Source organism: Haemaphysalis longicornis, unplaced genomic scaffold (assembly GCF_048455015.1).
Source record: "Haemaphysalis longicornis isolate Haplotype H1 unplaced genomic scaffold, Haemaphysalis longicornis Haplotype H1 scaffold_12, whole genome shotgun sequence".
Classification (NCBI taxonomy): Eukaryota; Metazoa; Arthropoda; class Arachnida; order Ixodida; family Ixodidae; genus Haemaphysalis; species Haemaphysalis longicornis.
Window position 1 is genome coordinate 46,907,973 of NW_027526225.1, and position 23,623 is coordinate 46,931,595.

General features: G+C 48.3%; 1 protein-coding gene across 3 annotated transcripts in view; it reads right to left on the reverse strand.

The window, feature by feature from the left end:
- Nucleotides 1-3,499: 3,499 nt before the first annotated feature.
- The window catches only part of LOC144162602 (uncharacterized), a 112,432-nt gene continuing 92,308 nt past the window's right edge, over nt 3,500-23,623 (reverse strand). For 2 of the 3 annotated variants that reach the window (XM_077693211.1, XM_077693210.1), the window contains exons 2-5: nt 14,374-14,709; nt 11,970-12,505; nt 10,525-10,900; nt 3,500-9,488 (exon numbers count right to left, since the gene is read on the reverse strand). In XM_077693211.1, the coding sequence (XP_077549337.1) occupies nt 9,086-9,488; nt 10,525-10,900; nt 11,970-12,505; nt 14,374-14,693 (1,635 nt within the window). In that variant the 5' untranslated portion in view covers nt 14,694-14,709 and the 3' untranslated portion in view covers nt 3,500-9,085. The remainder of the gene's footprint in view (nt 9,489-10,524; nt 10,901-11,969; nt 12,506-14,373; nt 14,710-23,623) is intronic. The other variant, XM_077693212.1, reaches the window with a different exon arrangement.

Genomic DNA, 23,623 nt, shown 5'->3' on the forward strand with positions numbered 1-23,623 from the left:
GAACATTTATTTCCTAAGTAGAATATAAAATCAGCTCATGTTACAGTCAAGAAGTGGGCGTCCACAAGCCTGCCTAGCCGCATACATTACCATTCTATCGGCACCATGGTTTTAACATAAAATATCACACCGCGTGTTCCTTTCTTGTGCTACTTATGCTACACTTTTTGGCTACTTTTTGATACAGAATAGACTAAAAATAAATTATTTGATTTATTTGATTTGACCCCATTCAATCAAAAGAAGGGATGCCACTGTTGAAATGTTTTGGATGGTTGCAGCACATCATAACGAAAGGCAGCCAAAACATTTGTTGACGCGAATAACCTCCGCAGTCAAAATTACCCCGGATGGCAAGCACTCCAGCTCAGTAGGGGTTAACTGTTGCACGCTGTTGGAGCTTTTGAACTACTAGCTGATAAGATACTAGCGTGAAGTGTTCTTCAAATCTGCTGAACCGCGCACCAGGGAGGAAGCTGCGAATATTCTGGGTGGACATCTTTGCACTTGCTGTCCTCATAAATTGAATTTCTTGGTTTTGCCAGTTCGAGGGTCCATGACGTTCATCAATGAGCGCGCAAATAGATAATGTGGCTGCGACTACATTTTTAACGTTTCATTCTTCTTTTTGTGTTTCGTCTGTTCTGAGTGCGATTAAAAAGGAGTGTGTGTGAAAAATAAACTTCAGTTGCACTAGCGCCCTTGTGTCATGTCTACCCCGCCCCTGCCCCTTTTTGCGCTCAACTCTTGCAATCATGAAATACGAACTAGGGAAAGGATCACGTTAATCAATAGCATGCTCTGTCCCAGTGTCCAAAGACTAGTGGTCTCGCTTCTTCCACATGGGGAGATTTAGATTACATTCTGTGTTCTCATAAGACCGTAGTGAGACCAAAGCCAGCTTTTCTCATGAGCACCGAGAGCACAAAGTATCCACGTGCTAAGAGAATCAAGCGCATAACGCGCTGTGCTTCTCCGAAAGCACCTCATTGACGCTGTCTGAGCATCATTTGCATAAATAACTGCCAGAAGAGCTGTGAAATTAGCCAACGGAGTGTCATTCTATGGATTGCCGTTCTGCCGTTATCGTTCTAGTGTCATCAAGCGGTTTTTCTATGTCATCGCTCCCATTTCTATCAGTATTTGGGAATATAAGTGCGTACATAACACCATAACAATAAAGCATTTAGAAGATGTAATGGAACATAAGGACTGACTGTGGAAACAGGCGCACAGTACCTCAGCACATGAAAACACTTTATTCCAGCCATCCAGCCACTTTATGCGCAAGCCTATCGTAATCAATGTTTATTTGAGCCTTCTTCAGTCATACTTTTCTTCGCCCTCAGACTTAAGCTTAAAAATTTTAGTACATATTAGTTCTGATGTTTACTTTTGGGTTCTTGCCGCTATTCCCTGTATGGTTTCTGCCACATCCCTCTCTTCTTTAACACCCTCCGCGAATCGAAGGTAACCGCATGAAGCTTACTTAAACCAGTAAGTAGTACTGGTCACTATTTACGCGAACTTGCTTAAGGAAGTCTCACGCATGTTTTAACTGAAAAGACACGAGAGAGTGTTGCCTATGGTACCAAAACTCGGATTTTTCCTGACTAAATTCTAGGCCCACCATTAACCGCACTGCGATAACCAGGCATTGCTTGTGCATTTTAACTGCGATTGTAAAATTTGGGCCAGGTTTTAAGGTCTTCAAGTTGCACATAGTGCTTTACTCTATCCCAAATGGACCTAAACAGCGCCTCTCTTGCAACCTCCGAGACGAGCTCATATACGTCCGGAGGGACATGCTTGGAGCGGTGATGTCGGCAGTATGGAATGCGTCTCAGGGCGCGTCTTGGCGGCGCAAAGAGGCGTTGATGTAGCCTCAGCCTGGAGAGAGAATAACTCGATTGCTGCGCCCTTACTCGATTGCTTGCAAGATCTCGCCCTTCGTCTTTACGCACCTCTGGGACTCAGAATGGGGAGGTTTTCATAGTTGGTTTACTTCCGAAGAACATACGGATTTTAATGTCGGTGTTGTTTACAATTTCTTTCGTTTCTTCTGTTATATACGTTTAAGAACAGCGCCAAAAGACAAATCTCACACAGCTGCAACGGGGCTGTTTGGTCACTGAGACCCAGGCGTCCGTACCAACAAGCTGCTAAACAACGCTTTTCTCGGAATCGAGCTGGTGCACCAGGCTAGAGAACTGGTCGTTTTGAAAAATAGCCTCAGGGTCAAGCTCCTTCCAAGTGACTACCCCATTTCAGCTTATCACGATTGCAAACCCTCCTAGCACTACGTCAATGCCCCGCCACTCATCGACATTAGTTATTCTCCCAAATATGCGCCAAACATTTCAGAAGTTCACGCTGTCGAGAAAATCATTTCCTTAACCATATAGAATTCCGGGCGGGAGAAGTCATACACCCTTCAAAATAACAATCACTTACATATTGTACCGGGGCACTGAGCGTTTCTCCAGTGGCACTGTCCAGTTTACAGTGTCGCAAAAAAAAATGGCGTTTTAGGAACGTTGGTCCGCTTAGACTTGCGCGCAGGGAACCGTGGATCCATCCACTTGGACCTTCACCTCGCGGAAAGCATGGGACTGAAACTTTGCTAGTCTGCACTAAAGTGAACTGCCATTGAGTTGTCTCTTTTTACCAAACAGTTCACCCTGCACCCATCCCACTTTTCAGACTCTTGTCGGAGACTTCCGGCCTTTACAAAGGGCTTCCCGTTAAAGTTATTTTTCTCTTTCCTTTGAATCAACTTGTGCGTCATTTGGCGAGCTATCGTTTCAGATATAATGAATTTCCTGCCTTTTTAATGCACCGGGCTATCCTGTGTAACTAGAAAAGTTTTAGACATGTTATATAAACTTTAACAACACAACTGCATGAATCGGATGACGCGTCCCTGCATCCGCGTTGCAGATGTATCGCCTGTACACAACCGTAGAGTGAGTAATAACCGAATGCAACATTGAAATTCTTGCTCTGTGTCTCACCGAAGGTGTTCCATCCCTACATTAATAAGTACCCTGGGTTTTTAATGCTCATTTTCAGAATGTGGGTTCTTGGATGTCACTATGTTTTGGTACAACCAAAAACAGAGGCGTAACTCATGCTTCAGCAAGTGGCGATCAACGTATATGCAATTAGTATACCACTGCTGAGGTCGGTATGCAACGGACGGCGTTGATGCTACCCCAAGGCAGTTATTACGCATGCGCAATTTGCATGTGGCGGCATTTCAATGCACACTGGTCTAGAGTCATTCCCTCCTATCGGTGCGGTGTAGTATGCGCTGATAACACGATTGTGATTGTGTAACAGATTCGGATTCTCGAAGGCAATTTCCTCAACGCACCCTCCCCTCCTCTCCCGCCACCATCACACTCCTTCCTCGACGGCGTGGCGTCATTTGCAGTGCTGGAAACCTGCACCACCACATCCTGAAGAGCAGCAAAGACACAATGCGGCGTTTTTTGCATACGCATATATTTTTTCTTCTCTTTATTTTCGATCCGCCGCGAACGCGAGAAAAACCACGCTGACAGACTGTGTACAATACAGGTTTGGACGAACGATTGGTTATTCATGGGGCAAGAAGCACATACGGAACGTGTTTCTGGTTTGCTTAAAGAGAGAGAGATGGCGACAGAGAGGAAAGAACATAGGGTGAAAGGTACAGCGGATGGTAACAAAATATCCTCGACAACACCACTGCACAACACACCTTCCCATGACATGGCAAGAAGAAAATGAACAACACCTGTGCGACAAGAGCCATGGTGTAGCACACGCAGGTGTCATTATGAGACTGGGCAGGGCCTCACACGCAAAGGAATAATTTCACAGCAATGTTCGCACAGACGAGGCAATTTTGAGCGGAAATGTGTTTCTTCCCCCGCAGCCAACTTTCTTCGCTGCCACTGTTCCAGCTAACTACAAACTTTAGAGGCTGCGGGCTGAATTTCCAGTAATCTACATTTTCAGAAACGTACGTCACCGGAGTGATCGTCGACAACATAATACAAGAAATTGTCTCTGGCATAGCCTAAAAGATGGAGCTCTTTGATACGCTATTTGAATTCGATCCAATTCTTTTTTACTAATGTAGGCCAAATTTTTTTGGCGTCCATCTTTGGTGACTAATTCACGGCAAATAAAAGCCAATTGCTTTTTTGGAGTACGTCCAATGACTAACGTACGCCGAATGTGGGCCATTTGTTTTCTGGCGTACACCTTTGCTGACTGGCATAAGCCGAACATACGCCAATAGTGTATGCCAAATACTCCGGCCCGGAAGAAACAGAAAACTGCTGCACAGTCTTTAATCTGATCCAAAAACAAAAATACCGCCTCTTCGCTGACCAGAACAAACATGGCATGCCTTCCAAGAAGCGTCGCACAGCTTTCTTGCGGCAAGAAGTCCAAGAACTGGTTTTATGGCTATCACAAGCGCGGACATTGGTGGAAACGATCTTTTTTGTTCATTTTGCCGTGCGAGCCCTCGTGCCAGAAGCACACTTTTGATCGAAGAACGCATATGGTGAGATGAGGCTACAAAAATAAGTGTACACTCCCGAAATGACTCACGTGACAGTGCCGAGGAAAGAGAAAAAATTCACAAAAGTGTACAGAAAGGCACATCAGCGACGTTTCGTGCGGGCACAAACCGAAAACCAGGCCAAGGAGAAGCGATATTGCCGTATGTCTCGCCCTGTAGCTTGTGCATTGAAATTTACAAGAAAACCATCTCAAGCACGAACAGGCCTCCCGCATCTGGACGCCGCGTTCGGCGTTTGACGCGACCGCGTCACAGTCTGTAACTTGTCCTAAGCGCAGACGATCTCTCGTCGACTGCAGCAATCGTCACCGGGATTGCAAGCAGAAGGATCAAATAAATAATGGTTAAAGAGTGGCTTCTGAAGTGTCTGTACAAACCAGCAGAACTTGTCGTCGGTTAGACGTTTGCTACAACCGCCAGTGCGACTGCAGACAAAGTAGCTGTGAAATGGTCCATTCCACCGCAAGCACGCTCCGCCGACATCGTTGAATTACGTGTCTTGGGAAATTCATCAACACGCCATTTAGGGGGCTAGCGGCACTTGAATCTCGAGCAGCATTTCGAAGCTTTTTCGAGGCAAACAGTGGGGGCACAATAATTTGAACATGCCTTTTACAGCCATCACATTTTTCGCGTTAAACCAGTGTTTCGAAATCAGTGTCTTAAAGGTTGCAAACGAGAAAAAAAGAGAAACGCTACTTTTAAAATGGGGTTTTAACTGACCATGGGAACTGTAATGCAAGCGTTTACAATAACGCTCTTTGCCCCAGTACGCCTTGGTAGTAAAAGTAACCACAAAGGGTGATTACTGATAATACCTGAACCATATTTGGTAGTCATTACCAAAACACAATGCAAGGTGTATATATGTATGTGTGCATGCATGTATGTATGTTTGAGCGTACGTATTTATAGATGGATGTGTGTATGTATACATGTATGCATTCATGTATGTATATTTATGTACGTCGCGTGCTTGTATGTATGTATCGTTACTCTAGAAAAGGCCTGATATTAACACAGAAGACCTCATAACCACTACAGTAAAGCATAAAGCGTTGAGATCGAGTTTGGGAGATAGATTTATGGTCGCAGCGGTAATGTTTGATTGCTGTGTTTCCCGGCAGGCACTTGCAACTAGTGACTGTGAATTCAGACTGATTTGAGACAAGCTCAATCTCTGTCCAAAACGTATGTTGGTTTGGTAATCTGCGCTATCTGCACGAGACCTCCAAATGGTATTCGGGACGGAGCCGTGTCATACATTTACACAAAGTATACACGGCAAATACAATGATGTTTCAAAGCTGTGCTTTGACCCAGTGTGTGTCGGTGCAGTAATCATTATAATTAAACATGCTTAACTTGAATCCAAATGAATTGAACGTTTCAATGGTGAAGAATGAATTCGTTAGTTGGCAGCGTTAACTGATATCCGGATTAATGTGTTGGCAGGCTATGGTAGAGTTATATTGTACTCGGTCTAGCCAGTTCAAACCCGTGAGCTTTGTCGGGAGCAAAAATGGCAACAACGCCGAAGTAGGAAGTCCTGCGATAAGCTTTTTTGGGTTTCCATACTGTCCCGGGAAATGTGATGGCTGCAAAAGCAACTTATATTTCAACGAAAAAAGTTTTATGACATCGGCTGTCCTTGCACAAAGAGAAAAATGACAATTCCCTCATTTATAACATTCCTGACAAATGCAACAACTCAGCCAGCCTGTTTGTGGAGCAGTTTCATTGGTGCTCAAAATTTAGTGCTCAAAGATTTTATCCCAAAAGGGTCACATTAGTGAAACATAACACTTGCTGCACTTCAGCAGATATGTGGCATTACGTAAATGACACGTTGTTTTGGATGTCCAACTGGGCGATTTGAGTCGCCGAACATCAAAGTCAGGACTGTGAACACTTTCAGAACAGCTGGATTGTTTTTGTCTCAAGAAAGTGTTAAAATTACAACGCTAAGCAAACAACTTGATTGTTTTGACATGCTGAAAATGTAACCGTGACATGTGGTGCAGGCATCACTTGAGATATGTAAAAATCTAAATCTTCTAACTAACAAGCAAACGAAATGTTCTGCGCAAATGCTCCTCGTTTTTACACATTGACACAATCATCAATTGACACAATCGGTCACTACAGTCATCTCACAAACCCATCACAAACGTGTCCCGCCGGCAGAGATATAACAAGAAAAAAACTTTGATAAACAGTATCTTTCAATAACTTTTTACAGCTTGTCTGAAAATAGACTCATTTCTCGTTCTGTTATCTCCTTCGCGCAGCAGATTCAGTTCCGCTTGCCATTTTTTTCTGTGTCAGCATGCCACTGGTGAGGCAGATTGACTTCACGAACACAAAATGTACGGTGAGCCTTGTTTCAAGTCGTGATGTCACAAATGTGGCAAGACACGGGACCGGCCGTCGACTTCCTTGACGATTCCCACAAAACTACACGAAAATGGTTCGTACTTTTTTGTTTCTTCAACTTCAACGATTCTGAATTTCTGCCAAGCTACCTTTGTCAGGCTTCCCTCGGTAGTCAATGCCATATGAATGCATGCCGCGCAGATCGACCCCTAGGGTTTTCGTGTGTGAATCACTACAAATTTCGACATCCAGATAACCACCACTCAGCGTTTCTCCACGCCCAAGTTTGTGCGGAGATGTTCAGAATTTCGTTGGAATGATATCGTCGTCTATTGGTGCATGTGTGTACAGTCCGCCTGTCTGTCTGCGGCACGCCGTGCAAGCGCATGTCCAGCGATAGCCTCTTATCTAGACGTCTTCATCTAGACGTTTCTGCTGCTTCCATGACGTGTCCTGCAGCCGGCTCGCGGAAATCCCCGCAGAAACTCCCATACATGGCCCTTCGCCGTGCGGAGCCAGTAAATAAATAAAAAAAGCTCGCACGAAAACGGCTACACGTAGTGGCTACGCACTATGGCGGTTCTTTGCGTCTGTTGCGGCATTTTCTGCGAAACTGGTCAAGGATGTGGTTAGCGGGGAAATGTCCGAGTAAGTGCGAAGAAGCTAACAGAAGAGCAAGTTTTGTAATGTTTAGTTGAAATAAAAGCACAGCACGCATGGTACTCCAAGGAACAATAAGAACCACGACAAACAGTGTCAAGACTCTAGTATGAGAATCGATTGTTGACAGTGCCTACAAAGATATTTGTGGAGTTTTTTAAAGACTCAAAGCGTTTCAATGAAAAGAGGGGTCGGGAAAGATTGGATCTTCTTGATGAACTGAAGGTAAGAAGCATTCACGCTAAGAATTTTCAAAGATATTAAGGCGCCGTTACCAGCACAAAGTAAAACTCCGAGGACATCCAATTCTGATCTAAAATAATCTTTTGCGCCCAGTTACAACATTCCTGGTACAAGCGGAAAGCTTTAAAAGAGTGGGGTGACATACTCGCGTGTACAGCGTACCTGGTGGCATCACGACTACGGTTAACGATAGCAAGAGCACCCGAACAAAAGAGTCGTCACTACTGACAGATGTAGCCAGGGAACATCATCCCATGACGCCGGGCAGGGAAGAATAGAACTGGATATAGAGCAAGTGCGAGAGCATTTCACAAGACTCTGACATCGGCGTAGGCAAAGGGGTCATGTAAAGCGGTATATCGTAGCACCAACCTGTCGATTACATCATCGGGGACCTCAACTCACCAAGATTACCCCACCGTACTGCGCTGAACGGGTGAAGTTTTTATACAACATGTGCAATAATTATGCGCGCACAGTAGTACTGTATAACGACTGGCATGGTTTCTTGTGTGGAGGAAAGGTTGGAAAATTTCCTTTGTCGTTTTTACGGGAGGTTCGCCGGCAGCAGCAGTGTTTAAGAGCCAAGAATATGCAGACAAACAGAGCGCACTTACGCACACACCTCTTATTACGAAGTCGTGCCACGATGGTGCCGTGCACATTGCGCATGCGCGCTAATTTGTCGCAAGACGGTCGTGCAGGGCTACTGGTATGCCCTCTGGGGGCAGGCAGTCAGTCAGTCATTTCAGCAGCAGAGACAACGCCCTCGGGTGCGCTGGCCACTCGTTCGGTCCAGCACAAGAAAAGGTGACGTAGATGTGTATCGCTGCGCATGCGCGGTCAGTCTAGGTTTTGTCTGGTTCAGCGAAGCCGGTCCACCGGGAACTGTCGTGTTCAGTCAGTGAAGACAAAAAGAAGCTTGCAGCACACACGCAAACACAGACACACAAATCACTCGCGAAGTCCACTCTCAAAGGCCACCACACGTGGGATGCACTCCTTCCATGCCAGCGCAGTCCAGTCTTCCAGCATGGTTCGACCAGCTGCAGAAAGAGGCAGAAGGCACGGGCGAACGCGAGGGTGCGTCAGTCCCGTGAGGCCAGTGCGCCAAGACGACGTCGACGCTGACGTCTTCAGGGGCGCATGCGCAGTCAAGTTACTTTACATTTCGCTAGATGGTGATCAAAACCAAGAGGGCGCCGCCCCCCGTTTGGGCCAGGCGGGTCAGTGGCTGGGGTTGTCCTCCCTGCCGCTCAAGGAGGAGGCCGACGAGCCGTTGCCGACGGGCGACGACCCGTTCTCGTCGGGCGCCATGCGGCCGTTGCCGTTGTGGTGGTGGTGCTGCACGTGCGACGGCGGCGTCACCTGCTGCAGGGACTGCAGGTGCTGCAGGTGCGGCGGCGGCTGCAGATGCGGCGGGTGATCGGGCGCGCGCAGTTCTGCCCCAGGGGCGCCCCCTGCCTGCAGCGGGTGGAGGTGCGGTGGCGGCGGCTGCGGCGTTCCGTGGGGTGAGGGGCCTCCGCTCATCATCATGTCGCGCAGGTTGGCCACCTCGGCGGCCAGCCGCTGCATCTCGGAGCGGAGCTGGAAGTTCTCCGTCTGCAGGTCGAGCCGCGAGTGTGCCGACCTGCGCGGTAACACAGCGTTGTTACACAAGGCCTAGTCAGGCTCTCTTCATTCTGCGCCTGCTAACAAGGCATGTTTTCTGTCTCTTCCCACGCGTACGGCTTCGGGCAGGATATCTAACTGCATTAAACGTTTCTCCCTACCACACACACTCACTAGGTCTCCATCTTTTTATTTGCGCCGAAGACAGTGTTTCATTACGGAAGCTGGCTTAGACTGTCGTTTTATACTTCTAATACCATAGAAAAACTTGACTTGAATTTCTGCGTACTTAGCTTTGTGTAAGCAAGCAACAAACAAGCAACAAGTGGGAGTCTGCAATGCCCGCGTGTTACAATTCAAGGAAAAGGCGCTTGCTCGCGTCGGGCGCCAACACTACACCAGGATGGAGAGCATGGTGACGACAATAATGATGATGTTTAAAATGTTCCTCTCAGAGGTGCTGAAAAGTTTAGCCTGCGACACTGAATACTGTTACGTGGCGGCAGGACAAACGACGGGAGCCATGGTTGAGGGTGAAGCGATTTCTTTACAAGGTGTCGGCCATAACAGCACTTGGTCAATCCACGCGCCAAACACACAGCTTCGCCCACTTCGTGTTTTCTCTACAGTGACAATACCGCTTTTATCGTTTTTAACACAGCACCACATTTCTCTTTTGATTCCACAACGATCCTTATAACGGCTGTGACGTGCGTGTCACCGTACATTTTCAGCATTTTCTTCCACCAATCGATTAATTGGTTGGCTGATTGTTGGGGAGATCTCCTTAATATCGAGGTGATGACATGTTTCACCGCACCAACGAAGCTTATAAACCCATGCTATACGAGTAATACGACATACTATATGTTATGCTGTGCCTTTTTCTGTCTGCGACACCTGCCGGCCGGCCCTAGTACTATCGCTGGGGACGAACCGGGGTCTCGAATGCTTCTTCGCTCGCAAACTTCGTCACGCGGATACCGTTTTTCCCAGGCGGGCTCGACCCGCAGATTGCGTTTTGTAAAAGGGTCCCGCACCGTTAGCGCACCCACCTGTGGTGGTGGTGGTGGTGGTGGTGGCCGTTGGCGGAGCCGTTGCGGCCCTTCCTGGCCGAGGACGCCTCCTCGCGGCGCGGCGACGGGGCGTCCGTGCTGGAGGCACCGCTGTCGCCGTCCGACGAGGCCGTGTCCTCGCGCCCGTGGAACGACGACGACGAGGACCGCAACTCGGGCGACGAGGAGCCGCCGCCGCTGCCACCGCTGCCGTTGCCGCTGCCGGCCACCATGGTGGCGGCGGTGATGACCACCGTGCTGCCGGGTGGCGCCGCGGGCAGGTTGTCCGAACCACTGATGTGCCACTTGTGCCTCAGCTTGTGCGGAAGGCTGAAGTGGTGCGCCGGGGGGCTGTCTTCGGCCGAAGACCATGAGCCTGCGCAGACGGTACCGGGAGACCTGGTCAGACATTCTAAGATACCCACGTGTGACGAAAGCGAGAAGTAGCTAGCGTCCATTCGCGGGTGCGAGTTTGTTTCTTCGCCTTCATAACTGACGTCGTTACGTTCGTCACCATGGACGTAGTTCTCAGTTTTGTTCATTTTCATGTCCGTCTGAAATGTCTATTTCGAACGAGCCCTGACTGGCTGAAACCGGACAAAACAAACGCAACGCTGCCCAACACACGCGGGTCGTCGCTTTCTGTGCATTTTATTAGTCTGAGGCCTTGAAAGTGCAACTGCGTCGTGATTGGAACGGGTACGAAATGGACATTTTTGAAACGGGCGCAACTGAGAATTCCGCCCCGAAAGCCGCAACTTGCTAAATCTTATTTTTAAATAAAAGTTCCATATTAAACGATGACGTCCCCCAAAAAACATTTGTTGGCGCAGCGGTGCGAGTACCTTCTCATTGAGCCCAAAATGAATGTCTTTCTGAAACACAAAGTTCTTCGCCTAACTAGCGCCCCAACACCACTTATCAACAAGAAACTTCTTACGCGGGAATAGACTCATTTACAAGACGGAAAAGTGGCCTGTAGCAAATGGTATCTTCTTTTGTGACTGAAGTAATTTAAATACAGCGTTTTGCGAATCCTGAGAGCGCGTGCGGGTCGCGTTGAGAGCAAGAAAATGGTTCGATGCCCTTACATTAAAGTCTGCCCATAAGGCATTGCGAAGTGCACATACTGCAGGTGTCACACTCACTTCGGCCTTACAACGATTAATGGAATTCCCCCCTCTAAGTCCTCATACGGGATCCTGAATTTTCTCTTGTTGGCTCCAGACGTGTGACTACCCATTCATTGTATAATATAGTCATAAAAGCATTAACAGAGAGTCAAAGAAACGACCTCGCAGATCACCAAAAGCCACTGGTGATGATGACTCTTTTAATACGCCGCTCTGGGTGCATTTTAAAAATATTAGTGCGTACCTGCCTTAACAAGCTGCATTACATCACGCCTCAGGAGCGTCCCAGCGTTCGAGGTACGTAGCTCTCACCAGAGGAAAGAGGCGACGACTCCTGGTCCGTGCCGGCCGTCCTGTGGTCTTCCATGGCGGGCGGGGGAGCCGCGCACAGTAGCGCGGGCGGGTGCTGGCCATTCAGCTGCTGACCGTTCAGCTGTGGGTGATGATGGTGACTCTGGCCATGATGGAGATGATTGCTGTGGTGCGACTGGGCCGGCTGTTGATGCTGCTGCTGCTGCTGCTGCTGTTGCTGCTGCTGTTGCACCAGCGACGCGGCGTACGGCGACGGCGAAGTGGCCATCTGCTGAGAGGCGTTCGCGGCTCCCTGAGGGACCAGCGCGGGAAGCAGCGCCGACAAGAGCTTGTTCCGTCGTCCCCGCAGGTCGGTCAGTCCCGGGGCCTGAACCGGAACTGGCACGTGGGACGCGACGGGGGTCACCGCGAGGTCGGCGGGATGCTGTTGCGGTGGCTGTTGGGGCTGCGCTGGCGGAGGCTCAATGGCTAGGGCACCGCGTATGCCATATTTGTCCCTAGGAGGAGAGACGTACAATTTTGGAGAACTCTGAGCGCTGAAAGGGAAGAGAAAAAAAGGGGGAGGGGCGGGGAGTTGAAGCTACGCAGGCAGAAACGTGTGCACGGCAAAATGTCACGTTAACGGCTGCTACTGCAAACATCGCACACTGCTCTGCATCTCCGACGCTTCTCGCTTGGCTGCCAGTGAGCTACCAGCGGATGTGTCCCTGCTTTGGCGACTTAGAGTTCCAAATAGGCGTTCTGCCGTTTATACCAATTTATATAAAAGCCATTCTACGGCTGCAACAAGCACTGCGAACTACAACGTGAAAAACTCATTCGAAAAAGTTCCAATGACAGCATTCCAGACAAGTGACTGTTCAAGGAGTTCTACACGTCTCCGTGGTTCGCAAAGCGAATGGTACTCCAGCTGATGTTGCATGTGTGCTGCATGCAACATGCTTTATACCTGCAAAATACTGATGTTGCATGTGTGCTGTAGCCCTCTCCGTATCGTAAACAGAATTGGCGTTAGAGCTTGCAGTCTTTTAATTTTTGGTTTTGTTGGGTGGCCCTCAGCGACCAGGGATGCTGACAATTTCTAAGCACTTATAAAACGAGAAAAAAAGAGACAACCGTTACTGCTGACGGACTTTTACCCAAATCGGTGTTTTGGAATTCTATTTACAAAAAAAAAAAAAAATACAGGGGTTACGATCGCTTACGGAAGCCGTTATAGGCGTTTCCCTCACGAATATCGCGTACGTTTCTCCCCTTCAATTGAAATACTTGCTCCCGGGCTTGTTGTGTGCATTGATGTTTGTGCAGATTGACTTAAGGAATCATTACTCCAAGCCGCCAGCAATGGCATCCGCTTGGCGAACACCCGTTTATTACGAACAACAAGCGGAGCTGGACTAACAGTACGCGCTTCGCGTCGTAATATGAGCAATTAAAGTTTGCTTATCGCGAACTATAGCTGAAGATAATAAGTAGAAGGTGTCGTAGTATCAGCAATTGAAGTTCGCGTTTAAGAGCTCAAGCTAAGAATAACAGGTACAACATGACCAGCTATGTTTACACTCGCAACCGGCGATGCTGGCGGCGCTGCACTCGCAAACCATTCGACACCCCTCTAGCAATAACGATGTGCTGCTCGTTAGGCAATTAAAAACTTCCGGGCATCCCGGTTCAAGCAGGGGCATGCAGGTGGACATCTGAGGACATTGTTTAAGCGCTGAAGAAGGCGGACACATGCAAGTAAATCTACCATCAATGCCTACAATGTTAATTGTGCGTATCTAACCCCTCCAACTGACGGAGAGTTTCGCATTTTGTTAATAGGGCCAAACTATTTGAACAGTGCCCGTGGGTGATGCGGCACTTTTCTCTTCCCATCCTACCGTACGTTGACCCCAAGACCCTATGGAGCTTTGCTTTAATAAAGTGTTTCGCTCACTAACTCATGAAAGGCGAGCTAGGACAAGCACTTGTCCTTTCATGTGCTCGCCTTTTTTGCAAAAGTTCCCATTATGTTCTTTGGCACTTTCGCCACCCCACCACTTCCTGCTTCCCCAGAGGACCCTATGGCATCTTGCGTTAATAAAGTGTTTCGCTCACTAACTCATGAAAGGGGAGCTAGGACAAGCGCTTGTCCTTTCATGTGCTCGCCTTTTTTGCAAAAGTTCCGGTGATGTTCTTCGGCACTTTCGCCTCCCCACCACTTCCCGCTTCCCCAGAGGACCCTATGGCCTCTTGCTTTAATAAAGTGTTTCGCTCACTAACTCATGACAGGAGAAACGGGACAAGCGCATGTCCTTTTACGTGTCCGTCTTTTTTAGCGCTCTAGTTCTCCCGTGTTCGCCATGTCCTCAGGTGTTGGCCAACCGGCCCAGCGGCAGCGCGTGCTCCTCCGTATGCGTACCTGAGGGCGGCCAGTTCTGCCCTGAGCACGGCGTTCTCCTTGGCGAGCTCCAGGACCCGCGTCTCGAGCACCATGTCGTTGAGGCGCCTCTTCTCGCGCGACCGCTTGGCGGCCTCGTTGTTCCGTCGGCGGCGGTCCCAGTACGTGTCGTCCTTCTTGTTGTCCGGGATGAACTCGCGCTGCTTGCGCGTCGGGAACAGCGGCTCCCGGGCGCGCAGGTCGACGGCGGCGGCGGCCGAGGCCGCCACCGCGGCCATCGAACACAGCCACTCGCCCGGCCGGGGCTGCTTGGCGATGGGCTCTCCCTCAGTGACCATCATGGCAGACGCCCATCGGCTGCGAGGGAACAGCAAAGGAAGGGACGACGTCACTACCTGCGGAGGCTGAAGTGCAGTACACTCCTTTGAGGCAGAGCTAATGGAACGTCAAATCCCCTGCGCTTGGCAGAACATAAGAGTCTGTGTCAGTAATCCTGTGTAATAAGCAACACGGCAAATATGACTAGGAAGAAATGCACCAGGAAAAAAAAAAAAACGAAGTTTAAGTTGCTCGCTATGGGAAAAAAAGCATCTAAGGCTCTCTTAGTGAGAAGCACAACTCGTGCCAATGCTCTGTGAATACCTACGCTAAAAACTTTTTGCCTGCCGAAAAGAAAAGGCCATTTTTATCTTACTAAATGTGCCTGGTTGCATTTACACGCCGACGAACGCCCCTGTCAATGGGGAGTGCGGTACAAGCTAGCTGGAACGCTATCGAATAACCAGTCGGCCAGCGTCCACTCGTCCTCCTCATCGAGCAAAGCAAAAGTGTTTTTGTTATAAGCGTGGAGCCTACGGGAAGCCAAGAGAAGTGCGCCGCCTGTACGGCTCAGCGCTAAGAGCAGGGCAAGTCTGCTGTACCTCTCTTCGCCGGCGTTCAGAACACGTCGGTTTCATTCTAAAAAAGTGGTGCGGTTGTACTATGTAAGAAGGCGCCTTATCAGCCGCCAGGACAACCGTGTCAAGGCGATCTCCGCGTGACTTGGCGGATCCTGCTCTCTAAGGCACTGTTTCGGTGTCAAGTGTGCACGAACTTTCCTCTAACGCGTGGTCACAGCACATGGGAGGGCGCAGACGCCTTATGTTCGGTTTCGCAAAAGAGAACATTCGGGAAATATCTGGGTAAAATGGTTGCTTCTACCATGTACACTAGCAATACCCCCCCTCCTCTACCCCCCCCCCCCCCCCTCCCCTGGAGAGGCGATGAAAAAAAAAGAGGGGAGGGGAGGAACTTTTTACTATTTGGCCATTGAAAAATTGGTTGCATAGATGCGCAACTGTATTTATTTCGCGCCTAAGCCAAATAGACAAGCAATTAACCTCGAAATTGGTATTGTTTGATTCCACTACTTTGCTCCTACACATTTAATTCATTCTCGTAAACAAATGCGCGTTTTGTAAACGTTCGTTTTTAGAATGTTCGTGAAAGCGCCACAGCTCATGATGTCGTCTGCTATTGAAGCAGCACACTGTTATGTCTGTTTTGATGCTATTTCCGTTTCGTTGCCTTTTATTTTGATGCGGCGCTGGTGTTCTCTTTTTCATGTTCGTTTTTCTTTCCGACGCCAGTGCCATCGTATCTATTCAACGTCACGCTGACAAGATAAGGCCATAAGACCGAAGATAAACCTATTGTACCCATACAACCGATCCCAACCGCTCTTGCACGCAAAATCTAGGATTTGATACCACACTCTTGCGGCCGTATCTTTGATAGATGCAGCATAAGAATAAAACGGAATAAACCTAAACTTGCTCGTATACCCAGTAGACCACGTTTAAAGCGCTTCCAAGAGGCTCTTAAAAACACTCCAAGTGTTTGTGAAAGAGCCTCTACAAAGCACTCCAAAGCACTCCAAGAGACTCTTGAGCGCACTTTCAGCGCTTTCACGAGCCTTTTGCAGCGGCAAAATAGAAACGCACCGCAGATAGTGTAGCCGGGGTACAAAACAAGCATATTTCTCTTGAACCAAACATGGCAGCGAATGAGGATGATTTATCGTGAAATATATTGACTTCCCCAACTTTGGGAATGCTTTAGCCAGTATATTCGTTGCAAGTGTCGCTTCGGCTGAAGCGACTGCGCAAGTTACCGCACTATCCCAGAATCTAATTACGCGTGCCGATTCATGCGCACCTCACAACGCAATCACTCCTAGCTAAGCCACGCCGAGAACGATTATTCGCCGCGACGCAATTTCAACTAACAACGTAACCACACGATCTCGGTGAACGCGAAACACGCTCGCGTCAAGACACGAGTACGACGTCAGAATAGCGCCGCTTCTCATTACAGCGCGGAATGCGGCGGGAAATACAAAAATGAAGAAAAGGAAAGAACCGCGTAAGTTATGAAGGCACACAGAGTACAAGAAGGGAGGGAGAGGGATTGGGAGAAAACAAGAGAAACGAGAGAGAGACCGGCGGACAGGCTTTTGTTTCACGACTTCGGCGTGACCCCGTTTCTCGAGTAAGTTAATTTGGAACGGACATAAATGGGCCAAGGTGCGGAGTCGGTGACGTCACACGCGCAGCGCTGCAGGTGGAAAACGCGAAATATTACCGCACCAGAAACTCGCACGGGGTAACAGACGGTAACGTTGCCGCCGCGGATGTAGACACACTCATCCGCTATTCTGCTCGCGCGTCCCATAACCCGTTGAGTCGTCAGGAACGCCGCAATTAATTAATTATTTGATTGTTCGAACAAGCCTGTTGGGGTGTTATTTGGAGGGTGGCCGAATGTTCGGAATGTGAGATGCCTGAAGGGTGGGTTGGGGTCATCGTGGAGGTAACGTCCCACGCCCAATGTTGGAAGAGAGTTGTCGACGTGTTGGCGGTGTCGTTTCTCGAAGAATTAGTGCTTGGAAGTCAGACAGCGTTAATGAATTCGTTCGCTCACTGCATGCAAATGAGTCCAAAAGCGGTGAAAGCAGAATAACTTTCCATTTCTGCTGCGAAATGTAGATTTCTTAAATTAGTTTATGGAAGTGAAAGCAAGTATGTCTCGATATCTTTCGGCCCACCTTATAGCAAAGTAAGAACCGAAGCTCGGAGTTTTCTTTTCTTCCGTTGTCCTTGGAATGGCTGAACAATTCACACGTTCAGTGTCAATGGAGGTTTTGGGGGCAATTAAAGAAACTGCCAGCAAACAGCCTTTACGAATATGCTTCTCGATCAAATAATAGAAACGTAAGAATGCAGATATTCCGCAAATAGTCTTTACGAATATACTTCTGAAACAGATAACAGACACGTAAGAATGCAGATATTCAGCAAACAGTCTTTACGAATATACTTCTGGATCAGATAATAGAAACCTAAGCACACAGGTACTCAAGCTTACTTTTGCGGCTTGCCAAAATTAATTAGGAAGAGAAGGAACCGACTGAATCAAATGAGATCAACCAGAATCAAATCTTTATGTTTTCTCTTCAAAAGAGATACGGAGAGAAGTGGAAAACCTGCAACGAAAACCTGTACAATTGCAGGTTGGCGAAGCTCAACTGCCCAATTTTATTTTTTTAAGCACAAATCTGAACGAAGTATGATAGAGTAATGCTCAGGGACTTGAAATGAGCTTTGTAGATCAGGGGGCAGACTGGAGTAGACGATATCATAAATAAAAAAATAAGAAAAGGAAAGTGACTTGGGCTGGCCTCGTAGTGAGACGAACCGAGAACTGGTGGACAATTAGGGTAATAGAGTGGATACCAATAGATGGGTCCAGAAGAAGGGGAAGGCCAATAACTCAATGAAGAGACGAAATTAGGAAATTCGGGGGCAAATAATGAACTCGGGCAGCGCACGACAGGAGCGGGTGGAGGTCAATGGGAGAGGCATTTGTCCTGCAGCGGGCCTAAGTAGGCTGTTGATGTTGACGTGGTTAATGATGATAATTAATTCGTAAATGTGCAGTTAAGCTTTCGACACAGTATCTTGACTTTGGAGAATTTCCATAGTAAGTAGATGTTTCTCACTCGGAAAGTAAAGGGGGTACCTTTTGTTGGCGGACTCCTGCCAAACCCTGCTCCACGGGCTGCCAACTTTTTTTAAACGCCATTTTAATGTAAGGGCATTAAGTAACTCGGCACGTGTAGAATCCAGTGTCGCTGACACATACGCGGTACACAAAATGGCGGAGGGTTCAAAGAACACGAAAAAACAGGCCGAAGAGTGCGCGTATTGACGCCGAATATGTCGAGGAAGCTCGTGTAAACGAAGATAAGTAACTAAGTTGAAGATAACTTGTTAAATTTGGGTATGAGTGGAGTTGAAAACAAAATTGCCCCCGGATTTACAGTCGAGAACGCATCCCCAAAAGCACAGCACAGTTTGATGACTCTAACCGGCTAAAGGCAGGCCTAGCGAATGCGTTTTGACCTCGGACTCAGAAACGTGTTACAGACATGTACTGAGGCCTATTAGAGTAATCTGACCATGCTAATGGAGACTTTGCAATTGGGCGACTAGCAAAGTACGTTCCCACCAATGGTACACGCTGCTTCGAGATTCCGGGACCATTTGTTCCTACTTTCGAGTTGGGACCATTTGTTCCGGGACCATAAGTTCCGGGCCATTTGTTCCGGGGCCATTTGTTCCGGGACCATTTGTTCCTACTTTCGAGTTGGGACCATTTGTTCCGGGACCATAAGTTCCGGGACCATGAGTTCCGGGGCCATTTGTTCCGGGACCATTTGTTCCGGGACCATTTGTTCCTACACTCAACGCCGGTGTGTGTCCAGTCATATGGAGAGAAGAAGAAAAGGACGCCAAGGAGGAAAAAGGATAAAGGTGGACATACCAGATACACAGACGGACACCCATCCTGCGAAGGACACTCAAACCTTTATCACTCCACATTGAAGTGCCCCAGACCCTCGACCCAGACTGCCATACCCGACCCCTCCCCCCCTCCGGAAGGGAAGCAGCTCTTTTCAACACTACCCTGGACCACCAGTGCGGCCTGATCTACTGGGCAAGACGGATTGCAGCAGCAAATGGGGCCCTGGACTAACGGCACCGCACTCCGAGAGCGGAATGCTCCGGTGCAATAAAGTTTACTACTCCTACTAGCACTAGTAAATGCGTTGTGGCCTTTCACTTATAGACGTCTGTTAGAGGCATGTGCTGAGGCCTGCGGGAGTAATTTGAGCAAGCTAATTACAAGAGTAGCAATTAGTGGAGTAATAAAGGGCACGGCCGCTAAATTTCCCTCTGACTGGCGATAGGAATGCGGTAATGTGCCGAGACAGTATCCGCCAGAAGAAGAACAAAGCGCAACGAGAAAAGGATGATGATGATAGTGAGAGCACACGTGAAGCAGTTGGACAGCAATGCTTTCGCAATCCCTGCATCGTGAGTAGTGCTTATGCGTCCTCGCAATCCTTTAAAGCAAATAACGCCACGTTTGTTTCCATCCTCTCGCTCCATCGCAAGTGGCGTTCGAAGCACACTCCTAACGGCAGAGACACAAAAGAGCAAGCAGCTCGACGAGTGCGACTTCCTACGTCGCGTGAGTCAGATCGTGCCCAGTCACGCGCGCTGCCCGTGCTTCGCGTTAAGCGCCTCGGGAGGGATTATTAGAGGTCGCGACCTTCGCGATCGGCAGGAAGATTGGCTCGTTCGGGCTACTGCTTCGAGTACCGCCGAACGACAGGGCGGAGAAGAGGGAGAGGAGGGTTAATCCTTGAAGCGCCAGCCTCTTCCTTCCTCCGCGAGCACCGCTCCTTCCCTCCGGAACGGCATCCCCCCCTCTCCGACTTTCAGTTTCTTCGCCCATCTTCCGCGCCTTATCCTGTTGCGCCTGCGCAATGCTTGTTCAGTCAGTTTTCTCTCAGAATGGTGTAGCTTCGCTTCCCGTTCGGTTTCTTGTCCTGCGGCGTGTCTATGTGCGCGTCTGCCCTAAAGAGATCGCCGAGTCTCAGCTGACTGGGGTGGTTTAGTGACAGAAAGAGAACGACTGCTACTCCTGATCCTTTTTTTTTTTTCGTTCTTTCTTTATTCTTTCTTTCTTTGTTTTTTGTTCTTTCTTTCTGTGTCCTTGAGTGTCCCGCACTGCGAAAAACCGTTGTTGGCATCGTTGTTGTCATTCGATGAAAAAAAAAAACAAATGGCTGCCGTCGCGTAGAGTAAAGAAAAAAGAAGCGTTTGAGTTTGGTTGGTACCGTATTTTCGCGATTGTAACGCGCCCCCCGTTGTAACGTGCAGGAAAGTTTACTTCGAACTTTCGAAAAAAAAATTTTGCTCTGATTAGATTGAATAATATTTTTGGAGGCATTCGTATACACGGAAAAACCTGCCGGTCGCTTTGAGCCCGATTTCAAAATTGAGCCCGATTGTAACACGCCCACAGATTTGAAGGCTACTTTCAGTGAAAAAAAAAAAAAGGTGAGCGTTAGAATCGTGCAAATACGGTATTTGAACGCACGTCTCCAGAGTAGCAGCCCAGTGCTCTATCACCGCGCGTTGCCAGCAGTGGCAGAAAAGTGGACCGACCGCGTGTCGCGGGACAGGTGACCGTAACGGCGCGTGAGTAGAAAGGTGCACTCCAGCGACGCGCAACTCTGATTCTAGGGAAGCTGCAGCGCGGAGTCATAAATCGCGTGAAAGACGAAGAAACGGAATCCAAGACGTAGACAGAAATGCGATGCAGCAGTCAAGAAACCTAATTCGTGCCAGGTGACACGAGAAATATGCGAAAAAGGAGACGCAAGTACGATGCAGCAGAGGGGTTATCTTTGATAACCGTCGCCGCGTTTTCTCCTTTAAGGCACGGAAGCAGACTTGTCTCGAGAAATTTTTATTCCCACTAGTTCATTTCCAGGCGGTACCTTACTACACTTGATACACCCTCCTTATGCCCATGCAATTGTGAATTCTGCCAAGAGCCGTGTATTCTCTACCCTATGGTGCGAGAGTGGCGCCAACACACCATCCCTTCCCCAAATCCCAACCCCTCATTTGAGCCCTGGGAGGGTCGGATTATTGATTGATTGATTAATTAATTAATTAATTAATTAATTAATTAATTAATTAATTAATTAATTGATTGATTGATTGATTGATTGATTGATTGATTGATTGATTGATTGATTGATTGATTGATTGATTGATTGATTGTAGGGTTCAACGCGCCGACGCAACGCAGGCGATGAGGCGCGCCGTAGTGGAGGGCTCCGGATTAATTTCGACCACCTGGGGACCTTTAACGTGCGCCGAAATCTCGTACACACGGGCGTTTCTGCTTTTCGCCTCCATCAGAAAAGCGGCCGCCACGGCCGGGAATCGAACCCGCGACCTTGTGCTCAGAAGCGCAACGCCTTAGCCACTGCGCCACCGCGGCGGGTGGGTCGGATGACCAGCTCCCACCCGGACATCACGAACAACATCTGGAAGACGGGGCAAAGCAGCCTGGCAGGCCACCCGGACCTAGGGCTTCCTATAGACTAAGGAGGTCCCCCCACCCCCACCCTCCTAGTGGTCAACCAAACAACTTTGACTTTTCTAATACATAAAGCGCCAAGTTGGGCGAGTTGGTTAATGACTAAGGAATTCATCGCACTAGCGAACGTTACCACAGGGACAAAGCTAAAGAGGAGCTACAGAGGAGACAAAGCTTGTGCGTTTACTCTCCTCTTTAACTGTGTCTTTGTGTTCATGTTCGCTAGTACGATGAATTCCTTAGTGCTCTAATAAACTCTTGTTCCTCCTCCTCTTCTATCGCCCCGGCCACCGCCAAAACCCGACGTTACTCTCGATACCAGAGGGAGCAAAAGCGCTTCCTCTGCATCTCTCCGCGTTCATTGTGTCTCCGCAGTCATCTATGAGGAAATGCGTAGTAAGTGGTGGTGGCCCAGCTCACAGAGACCTGATCGCATCTACCGTCTGCCGGCTGTTTACGGATTGCTCGCCGCTGATACAGGGCGGCCTCTGGCGTGGCCGTCTCTTCGGGGAAGCAGAGATCGAGCGATCGACCCCACAAATAAACACGAACGCGGCGGCGCGGTTAACGTCCCTCGCTTCGACTTCGAGGTCGAAAGACTTTCGCCCGTCGTCCTTCCTTCCAGCGGCGTTCCCGGAATCCCGACATAAGCTGCCTTGTACTGGCCGAAGGAAGTGCTTCGTGTTTCGGAAGAAAACAATGTAAGAGGTTCTTCAACTTTGTTTACCAATTTTCGACCTTGGGTCAAACTTGACTGATACAAATCTGACGTGCCTTCAAAAAAGTGCCTAGCGAACGTTGTTCGCGCGTTTTTGTTTTTTTTTCGCCGAAAAACAAGAACCTGAAAAATTCGGGCTACATTTATCACTTTGATAATATCTTAGGTACAGTAATTTTCAGAAGTTTCTAGACCACGTGAGAACGTTGGTGAGCAAAAAAAGAAAAAAAAACGTAGGAAGACATAGACCTTAAAGTGCAGCCGAAATATTCTATGCAAAGAAAACGTGGTTTTCTCAACTTTCAGGTGCAAGAAAAATTTCAGTCTCAAACGGCAGCTGAGCTCCCTTACTGCAATTTTGGTGCCCTGTAAATTCTTTTAGCGTGGCCGAGAAAAATTTAACAAGAACTGTGCACGCGTGGAAGGAATATATCTACCTTTGCTATAACGAAATTCCTTAATTGGAAGGGTTCTATGGTCTTCACGTACATATCGAGAAAATAATATCCGTTTTAGCCAGTTTCCTGTCCCGGACATTTCTATATGACGAGGCGTTACTGTAAGTTAAACCTTATTGTGCCAGTTTCATAACTACGGATCTATAATGCTACGACTCCCATTTACCTGCGTGAAATCGGGACGAATGCGTTAAATTCAAGCCATCTTGTAAATAAAGTTGCAGTTATGCTTGCAGTAGTTCTTTGACGTTTGTAAATAAACATATAAGGTGCTCATGGGTTAGGGTAAATAAGCTAAAGTGGCACGTCAAGTTTCGACCTATATAGTATCTTGATACTGATTAGCTGTTGCATCTTGTACTTTCGCATGACGTTGAAATCACCGATGCCAGTTTTTTTTTTTTCTACTTTGCGCTTTCGCACAGTGGAAGTGCTGTTTCAGAATACTAGTCTTCGAGTTCACAGGATTCGAAATTTTTTCAATTCTATAGAGTTTTAGGAGGGTGTCAACCTGTTGCACAAACACTTTTTTTATCCCCCGAGCGCTCCCGGAATTACGGCCCAACTCGACGCTTGTCACGAATCGAACTTC